Raw genomic sequence first — 10351 nt, 5'->3', positions numbered from 1 at the left:
TGAGTGCCGACTTGTGATGATAATGAATATGATGTTGATTTAGATTCAAGGCAGCAAGATGAGTTTTGGTTGTGGTTGTGGACTGGATGTACTTTGTTGTTTGCTATAGTTTCATCTGTGCGTTTATGTGTAAATAGGCTTGGCCTGTTGTGTGTGAATGTTAGAGTGGGATCAGAGGCGTTAATCTGAGCAAGCATGTGTTTGTGTTCATGCGTGTACTGTAGATGTGACTGTGGCGTCGGAATAAAAAAAGTGCTCCACAACGTTATTTAATACATCAGTAATATTGTCTGTTTCAATGCATATGCCCCCCCCACCCCCTCCGCGTGACTTGAAATTATGCCCCCCCCCTTGTTCAGATGCGTTCCGCGGTCCATGAGGTAAAGTACCACAAAAGGTACTGTTGGGTTCTGCTACTAAATTCCATGTACCAGAACTAGCAGCATTATCGGTTCAGATGTGAACAGTACTCAACCCCAGCCATACCTAGAAACTTGTTTGAGTGGATAAAAGAAAGGAGTGGGATTCTCGGATCTTGACTTTTTTTTTTTTTTTAGACCTTCACTGTTTTTATTGCTGGGGACTAATTTGTTTTGCTGGGCAACATTACGAGCATCTCCTCGCTGACGGGAATCGAATAACAATGCAACGACACTACCTCTTTCAGTATGCTTTTAGGAGCCAGTGCAAATGAAACTACTAAAATGAGTCACTGTGTAATGTAGTGCAACCTACATGCTCACTGCTGTGTAATCTTGTAGCAAATGGGTTTTATTGTTGGCTTTTCCCCCCTTGTTGACCATGTTTATGTAGTTCAGGAGACTCCTGGGGCCCATGTTTCACTGTATAATGGCACTGCTGGCTTCTGGTCCCATTGGGAAATGACTCATTTCAAACCAAGGGTTTAGACCCAGCAGGGCTAATAATAAACCGTTTACATGTCTGACTCCATCGGGGTGCTGACGTCATAGCGGCAGAGTTGTACAACAGCATGTCTGTGCATGTCAGTTGATTGTGAGGGTATGGCAGGTCTCAGATTCATTTTGGTGTCTGCTGACCTTAATGGCTGGTGCATCACAAAACTCCGCAGCCAGTTTCATTACTTTCAGTAGCAGCTAACTTGATTTTTAGCAGGGTCATTGTTACATCTGTGTTTATGTTTGTTCATGTTCAAAAGTTCACTTCTCTCTCTCTGTCTCTCCTCCTCACTCCCTCAGTGGTTATCCATGGGATTTGGTTCTATGATAAGGAGGACTGTCAACGCATCGCCCAGAGGATGAAGATGTAAGTGCTTATAGAACCACAAACTATATAAACAGGGACAAGTGAGTTATGGTCCGTCAGCCACAGTGGCTGAGAGAGTTTGTTTCATATCTCAGTCTGCACACGACAGAGACGACGTGTGTTTATTGATGGATGTGTGTCTGGGGTTTAGAGCCAACAAATGACAACTGTGGCACGTTTGAATGAGCTTGGCTCCCAGGGTGAGAGACTGTTTGTTTTACTGTGTCTTAAAACACATATTAGGTGTAAAGGTATGATGCATGTCTGATCCACTTGTCTTGTGTGATCTGTGTGCATTTTGACATTGACTTGTATGCGTGTGTGTAGTCTTACCCAGCAGGAGCAGACCATAGCACAGTCCCAGGGTGGATGGTTGTCCCCAGGAGGAGGAGGAGGAGGAGGAGGAGGGGGAGGAATACTTGGAGGACTACTTGGAGGAGTAGTTGGAGGAGGAGGAAGTGAAGCGAAGACAGTGGACATCATCCAGATGTTGACCAAAGCACGCACAGAGTATGACAAGGTAGAACAAGTACAGATAAATATACTTCTTTTCTTGAAAAAATTGACACATATTTTATTTGATTGTTTGCTTTTCTACTGACCACTAGGCGCTACAGAGTCAAATACTTATTGTACATTTTTTTGCCCTGTCTGTCTCTCTGACCTTGTCACTCTCTCATTCTCCTTGCTTCTCATTTCCCCTTTCCATATGTCTCACTAAATGAAGTCTACGTCAGAGCCAAAGGAGATTGGTGGCAGCAGTGTTATTTATGGAAACCCTAACCTGATCAAGCCAATACCTGTTAAACCACACACACAGGTAAAACACAATTGGCACCTTCCCATCCAGGCTTACATTCAGTACACCATCTTTCCTTGACGAGGCTCTTAGTGATAAAATTTGTGATGTACAGGAAGAGGAAGGCTATCGAAACCACAGCAAGAAAACTTGAGGCATCATAAGGCAGATCTGCTTATTTTTAAGACTTCATTCACACCAATACGTTTTCATTTTAAAATGGTGTTTTTAAAAAGAAAATGATTTTTTTTTACACGCAAAAGTTTTTGCGTCTTTTCAGAAATAATCTCCATCCACAATAATACACCTGAAGACACATCACATGACCATTTATTTACACTTGGCATGTGCATACAAGTGTGAACAGGAAGCTGGTTGCATAGAAGAGATGTACCGATACCACTTTTTCCTTCCCGATACCGATTCCGATCCCTGAACCTGAGTGCCGATCCGATACCAGCGCGTAAAAATAAAAATGAATGGGATATGAATTATTTATGTCTCAGCTCATGTATGTAAAATATTAAGAAATAAATACATAATAGTATTAAGAATGCCATAAAACTTTTTTTATTATTATTATTATCCAGTGTTGACACAGATCAAGACACAGGTCAAAGTGCAGCCACACAATTTGGTAAAAAAGACATTTTAAAGGCTACAGTAGAATGCTTTTTAAACTCCGCTCCGTTTCCGTTTCGTTTGCCTGTAGCGTGTGTATGCGTAATGATGTGAGGCATTACGTGGTATCGATTGGTCATAGGCTGTACTCGCCGATACCGCATTTTAGGTAGTATCAGAGGCATTTCCAATACTGGTATCGGTACAACTCTATTGCATAATTACAGAAAATAGCCTACAACGGAGGAAGAACCAGAGATTTCTTTGCTTGGACCAACGACAATCTGGAACTATTACTAAAAGTAACACGAGTATAAGGCAGTCAAGACAGTGGAAAACAAAATGGGGGTTGTTTCAAAGCAAATACAGCGATATATTAGAGTGATGCCAAGAGTATTATATATTGACGGGGGAAACCATGGCAATGAGACAGGAGTATCCACACAAGAAGGATAAAATCAAAAAGGGTATGAAGGCCTAGCTGTAATGTTTTGAATTGACACGTCATTACTGATAAGACGCTATCAGGACGCAGACGTGGGTGTCTGCGTCGTTGTTTTCAGGAGTCTCTGTTTCTGCTTATCCAGGCTGAAACACAACTCTGGAATTTTCAAACTAAAACAGAGTTAGCAGCGTTACTAAACGTCACTGTTTTAGGGGTTTGGAAACACTGAAGTCGTGTGGAAGCTATATATAAATGGAGCAAAAGTTATGCATGTTGTGTGGATGTAGCCTAAATCAAATGGTACTCACAACCAGAAAAGGAAGTGCTGCCATGACAAACTCAGTATTTACTTTATCAAATCCATTCCTCAGTTCATTTCATTTCACTGTTATTTAAAGACCTTTGCACTGAGCCTGGTTTGTTTAAAGTACTTCAGAAATAACTGCATAACTAGTTCTCCTTTCTCATGCAGACTGCTCTCCTCCCTTTCCTCTCCTTCTCTTTTTCTCTCATCCAGGACAGTGAGAGTGCTGAACCCAAGCCTCTCTCTCTGGCCACTCTTTTTGGCTCTCAACATCAACATCACCACTCACCCAAACCTGACCCTGTCTCTCCTATGGCCGGTCCTGGGACAGGGCCGTCAGCAGGACGAGCCACTCGCCCTCCTGTGGCCCGTTCACTGAAATATGATGATACAGTGAACTCTGGCAGAAGTGTGACCTCTACAAGAGGGAACGGTGCCGTGGTTGGGTGTTCAGATGGAGGGCTCAGGGCTGTGATTGGAGGTCAAACGGTCAGGGAAGATGGTGCTAATGTTGTAGGCTTGCTGCCAAGTCCCACTACCGCCCAGCAGCAGCAGAACCAGCCACAGCACTGCGCAGCCATCCAGAAACTCATGCAGGGACAGAGAGGAGTCGGGGTGGTCGGAGGGGTGCTCCAGACCGTGTCCGAGTCCCCCGAGAACAGGCTGTGTGACAACAGCGTGCCCCTGGAGCATCACCACCACCATCACCACCTGTACCATCATCATCACCAGCAGCACCACCTTCATCATCACCAACAGCAGCAGCAGCTTCAAGCTGACCCGATCAAGAGACTTTTCCAAATCCAGCCACCTCTTCCCTCCTCCAACCCTCCTCCTCTGCAGCAGGGCCCCTGTCTCTCCTCTCAGCCCATGATGGATTCTGTGTCATGTTCCCACCTTCAAGCGCAACAAGGCCAGCAGCTGTTTTTTAGCCTATCAAAACCTCAAGCAGAGGCACAGCACAACAACCAGTCAGCTTCAGCTATACAGGGAACAGGTGGGATATCCTTTATCATATTAACATGCTATGAATAAGCATTCCACATTCACTTTTTCTCAAGTGAAAATATTGTGTGTAAGTTAAATAGATAAGTAAATTACAAGTAAAATCTAATTTTCAGTGTTGTTTTTCCTGCTATACCAGATTTGCTGCATTCTCAGGTGAACAATGACCAAGTCCTTCAACCTTTACACGGTATGATTTCAGTTTCTTTAAAATAATTAACCGTCACCTTGTAGTTTCTGTTTTATGGGAGGTTTTCGGAGATGTGAGAGCTGCTGGCTGGGTCAGACTGGTTGTCATGTCTGTTTACTTCAGTGCAAATAGTCTTTCGATAATGCCATAATTATTGTTCATTTAGCAGGCAGTATACAGTACATACATGTTTGAGTATGTAGTAGCAGGCTGGAAAACCTGGAAAAGTCATGGAATTTCACAATTACATTTTCCAGGCCTGGAAAAGTCATGGAATTAATAAAATCATTGAAAGCTCTGGAAAAGTCATAGAATTTTGTTGTGTGGCATGACATTGTCACAGCAATCTTCCCTGGATGATCTTCCACATTATGTAACGTCCTTGTATTCTGTCTCCCTTTCCATGTATGCCAGCTAGCAGAAATCATGTTTGAATAGAGTTTGAATCTAATATTTTTGAAAAACACCTGGCAAGTGGTCAAGAAGTTTTTGTTTTTACTATGGATCCCTCAGAAGTAATGGAAAAGTTTTGAAATTTTGTCCATGTAAATGTGTGGGAACCCTGCAGTAGGCTGGTGGTTAACTATGTCATTCCAAAGACAGCCTTTATGATGATGATGTCTGCTTGCTAGTGTTTGGGTATCTGATTGATTATCTCTGTAAAATACGCCTGATCAAATATCTCTTATCTGACAAAGCTGTGTGAGTTACTCATTAATCTAATATTCTCACAGGTATTTGACTATATGTGTATCTCTCTACTGCCTTTTCTGTACTTAAACTCCAAAATGTCTCTGCCAAGACGTCTGTCTCATCTGTGTAAGCTGTTAAAATAATTCTAATCATTGGGTCCCTCGTGCAGGTCTGTCTTCCCAGATGCCTGGTGTGGTGTCGCCTCATGAACTCCTGCAAAAGCTCCAGCTGGTCCAACAGGAGCAGAGCCTGGCTTCCCATGACCCCCCTCGACTCTGCCCGGGACTGGCCCCTCGATTCCTGGGGCCCACTCAAGGTCAAGGTGCAGGCTCAGTTGTAGGTCCAGTCTCAAATCAGACCACCACTGCAGGTCAAAAGGCTGCTCTGCAGTTTCAGGTGAGCACTATGAACTTGGTTGGCGGTTATCTTTGATTATGTACCAGTTGTTTTAATTCTTATTGTAAGGTTGCTAAAAAAAGAATACTTAGTACTATTAAAGTGGAAATAGGCACGTTTTTTTGCTTTATTTTATCATGAATCAAATGTTGTTGATGTCTGATTCCCATTAAGAATTATAAATAACTGTCCTTGTCTGTCCAGGTCATTTCTCCACAGCGGATACCAGCCACTGTTGCACCCAACCTGCTCCTCTCTCCCAGCGTGTTCACTCAGGCAAAGTCTGGTGGCGTGTTGTCAGCGGTTGCCCAGGAGAGCTGCTCTGCCCCCTCAACCTTGTCCAGACCCCCACTGCAGGACGAGATCAGAGTTCTGTCCAGGAGCCAGCTTCAGGCCACACTGCTGCATCTGATCCAGGTAAAAATAACATCACTGAAGTATCTGACATTAACATATTACATGTCAGTATGATGTGTGATGATCCTTGCTTGTGTATTTCAGAGTGACGGCTCATTCCTGGACACCATCTATGAAGCCTACATCAGCCGCTTAGCTAATGGCTCCAGCAGCAAGTACTGATGACTCGTCACACCCTCTGTCTATACAAACACACTGTTCAGAGAAGTGAGGCTCGTTCTTCTACACCTAATATGGACGTACAACTTCCTCCTAGGGATCCAATCACACACAGACTCACTGCATCTCCTCTGTACTGACAACCTGACTCTCTTCACTTCAAACCAAGTCTCTTTAGTCGCAATTACAAAATGTGTACAATGTGTTTGTTTCAGTATATAAAACCCCACTTTTCATCCCATGACTCCTCTGGAAAAAAAAAACAGTTCTCATTTTTGGCACAATACAGTGTAACTATACAGTCTTAAAATTACCTGTAGTTAAAGGGGAAAATGTAGCCTATACTCTAGTTCGCTCTCAGTGAAGACAAAATATGCTGCAACCTCACTGTTTTCCCAAGGTGTTAAAATTTAGTAGTTCCCTGCACTATTTTTTCACCAAGTGTAGCAGAATTTTATGTTGTATCATTCTATTTTTTATCGTGTTGTGTAGTGTTTACTCCGTCACGGTCGTCGAACACCAGCCAGCCTTCTGGGCTTTAATAAGCAAGTCTTCCTAGTCTGAGAGCTAGTGCTGAAGGATATTCTCAAATTGACTTGAAACTGACTTCACATGTTAAACATGTTTTGTTTTCTGTACATTTGGGAAGGTAGGTATGTTTAAATGTTATCGGAATTTGTTGGATTTCAATTCAGAGTTCTTTTAAATTAAGTTTTATGAAGGGAGTATATTTTCTCTCCAAATTCATTTAAAGTTATTAAAATGATACCTTGTCATTAATTATATTTTCAGCAGACTTTAGCTGTGATGAATCTCTGTATAAGTGTTTTAGTGACACTGATATTATACAATTAGCCTGAAGAATTCAAATCGACATGGTATCCAGCTAACTTGAAGTAACAAGGAAAGTACAGGAGATTGTTAACCTGCGCTACCTCACAGAGAGCTAGTTCAGAGGAGTACCTGTGTTTTTACTTAGTGGCAGTTTGTGCGTTATGTGACTGGACAGTTTTAGAGATTCGATCATCCAGTCGGGGTTTTTATTTCAGTTTAACAAAAGGGATTTTATCATCACAGAAAAACCGTTGACAATCTTTCAACACACTGAAATATCACTTGAGATGTTCATGCTTCAGTTCCTGAACATTTTTCTTGCCAAAAAACTGACAGAAATTCCCCTCAGGAATAATAAAACTTTTTATTGATTGAACACTTTCCTATTGAAGGTTTAGTCTAGTTAAATAAATGATTGGTTAAATGGAGTTTTAAAGCAATAAAAAGCAAAGTTAGTAGAAAGTACGATAGAAAATACATTACCAAAATACTGTTACGCGATAGTGTGTTCTGCATGACATGTCATTTCCCTCTTAGTATCAGTCAGCCCTAACTCATCACGGCCAAGAAGTGGCATTTAATAAAAATGTTTTATTTGATCTGGGATAGGGTTTGCAGTTTGTGTTTAGCTCCCGTGCTAAACACACATACAGCTGGACCATACAGTAGCTACCAGAGGGTACACAAAAACAGCAGCAACAAAAAAAAAAGAGAGAATACATTTCAGAAAAGAAAATATTTTTCCTATTTTTGTACTCAAGCAAAAATGTATTGTTCTCAAAGTACACTGTAAAATCTGACAAGTACTTAAAAAAATACAGGAAATTGATTGCCTTGAAAATGGTGAGTTAATACAACTTTATTAGTCTTTATGTATAGTTATGTATACGTGATATCCGATTAAGTTCACGTAAAATATAGTGGTACTTACTTAATTTTGTGAAGTTGCTGCAACTTAAAAATGACAAGTGAATTTAACTTGTTCTTTCTAATATTAGCAAATGAAGTAAATCAAGTTTATTTGGACTTAACTCAACATTTGTGTTCACTCAGTAGAATATCTGAAACTCATTGATTGATTCTGATCAATAAAGTAAACACATTCATTAATGCATATCCCAGCTGACATTGGGCGAAAGGCGGGGTACACCCTGGACAGGTCACCAGACTATCACAGGGCTGACACATAGAGACAGACAACCATTCACACTCACATTCACACCTACGGGCAATTTAGAGTCACCAGTTAACCTGCATGTCTTTGGACTGTGGGAGGAAGCCGGAGTACCTGGAGAAAACCCATGCTGACACAGGGAGAACATGCAGATTCTGCCCCTGGTTCAAACCCCCTCTTGCTGTGAGGCAACCATGCTGCCCATAAAACTAAGCACAACAAAGAATAATTACTTTGCAGGATTATTTTTATAGAATGCCATTCTGAGCACTTTAAGACAAGGCCAGTGTTTTTGGAAACAAATGAAATTATGCAATAAAAAAAATCCACTTGCAAGCCTTACAAAAAAATCTAAAAACTCGAGAAATATTCAGATATAGAGAGACTATCTTTCTCTGACTTTACTTAAGACTTCAAAAGTTTTATCACAAATACCAACATTCAGTCAACTTACATGCTTATAATGAAACATTCCATCAAACTATGCATACTGTGCATGTGCTTTTAACTAATAAACCAAACCATGTGTAGCTGTTAATATTGTGCTGTACATCTGTATTTTGCTGATTGAAAATTAATCGATCACATTTGTATATTCTTGAACATCTTTACAAAACACAACTTGCACATACCCGAACTCAACCACATGCAAAATCCTTGTTGTCATGTCACATGTCACATAAAATACATGAAACTGTTCGTTTAAGTCACATTAACTTAGTTTACTTAAGTTGCGAACAAATAGAACATGTAAATTTTACTTGGCATTTTCAATTTGCAACAACTTGACAAAATTTAGTAAATATAACTATACATTTTAAGTTAACTTAATTTGATTAAACGTAGATAAATTGGCACATTAACTTACCTTTTTAAGGCAGTTGGGTTTGCAGATGTTTTTTAAAGTAAGATCAACTTGTCAGATTTTACAAATAACCAGCATGTTACAATGAAATGTACAGCTAGTAAAAATTCATTGTTATACATAACAAGATACATATCTACAGTTATATGTTAGATGCCGTTTTGTTCTTTTAATTCAAAAGATGTCATCCATAATCTTTTTTTTTTTTATAAACATTGTCATTTAAAATAATATGAGACATTGGAATGTCAATGGAAACATTTCTGCACAAGTTTATTTCTTTTTGTCGAGTATGTTTTGCTGACATAAACTGGAATATATTTTAATTGGTTATTAAATGTTCTCAAACTGTCTCTGCTGTTGCTTACTGTCTTTTTTTGTTGTCGTCTATAGAGATCTGGTTGTGGATGCTCTTATGATTATTATTATTCAAGACAGTTCCAGCCTCAGGTAATGCTAATCACAGTGAAGGTGCACTCATTATTGCTTTAATGTCACATCATTGCTTTCTTTTGCCACAATCAATAGAGTAACATAATGTCTGCAGTGATTAATCAGCTGTTTTTCACACAGCCAGCAGTACTGAGGGACCGCTCGCCCAATTAACTCTAATAGACTTTATACAACATCAGTTTTTTCCAATATTAAACTGCTCCCTGTGTTTGTCGTGCTTAACTGAGCACACAGTACGAGCCAATAACGCAGAGTTGCTGATACAGTGGTGTTAATTTGACTGAACAGAGGAGGTTGTCATTTTAATCAGGAAGAGGAGAGGGCAGGTGGCCCAGCAGCCTTTGAGTAGCTGTTCTGGAGCTTTTGATCAAATCACATCATCTTCGTAAGCAGATTAAGCAGCTACGAAATGGACTCTGAGGTGAGACTGTTTTCTCAACTGTTTTTTACTTTGAAGGTCAGGTGGATGAGAAGCAGAAAAAGTGCCCAAAGAAGATTTTGAATGATTCAGTGTCAAATACCATACAAGCTAAATGAGTTACATCAACATTTTTTCATTAATACTTGTTTTTTGAGTTCCTTCCATCATTTTCACAGCATCAGTGATGTTAAACCCCACAATGCAGCTTTGTTTAATTCACAGTGCAGCAATAGCACATACTGGCTCTAATTAAATTGACAACAAATTAGACAAAATAACAAAAGACTATAA

The 10351-nt window shown here is 40.2% G+C and overlaps 1 protein-coding gene across 1 annotated transcript in view; it reads left to right on the top strand.

Moving 5' to 3' along the window:
- The window catches only part of dcp1b (decapping mRNA 1B), a 20448-nt gene extending 10909 nt beyond the window's left edge, over window positions 1-9539 (top strand). Inside the window, exons 4-11 of the mRNA XM_050036622.1 lie at window positions 1218-1284; window positions 1612-1804; window positions 2012-2104; window positions 3667-4450; window positions 4598-4648; window positions 5511-5737; window positions 5942-6154; window positions 6239-9539. Of these exons, the coding sequence (XP_049892579.1) occupies window positions 1218-1284; window positions 1612-1804; window positions 2012-2104; window positions 3667-4450; window positions 4598-4648; window positions 5511-5737; window positions 5942-6154; window positions 6239-6316 (1706 nt within the window). The 3' untranslated portion in view covers window positions 6317-9539. The remainder of the gene's footprint in view (window positions 1-1217; window positions 1285-1611; window positions 1805-2011; window positions 2105-3666; window positions 4451-4597; window positions 4649-5510; window positions 5738-5941; window positions 6155-6238) is intronic.
- Window positions 9540-10351: the final 812 nt, after the last annotated feature.

This window comes from Epinephelus moara, chromosome 23 (genome assembly GCF_006386435.1).
Source record: "Epinephelus moara isolate mb chromosome 23, YSFRI_EMoa_1.0, whole genome shotgun sequence".
NCBI classification, from domain to species: domain Eukaryota; kingdom Metazoa; phylum Chordata; class Actinopteri; order Perciformes; family Serranidae; genus Epinephelus; species Epinephelus moara.
The sequence above is the reverse complement of the archived record's forward strand: the minus strand, read 5'-3'. Positions and strand labels throughout refer to the sequence as shown.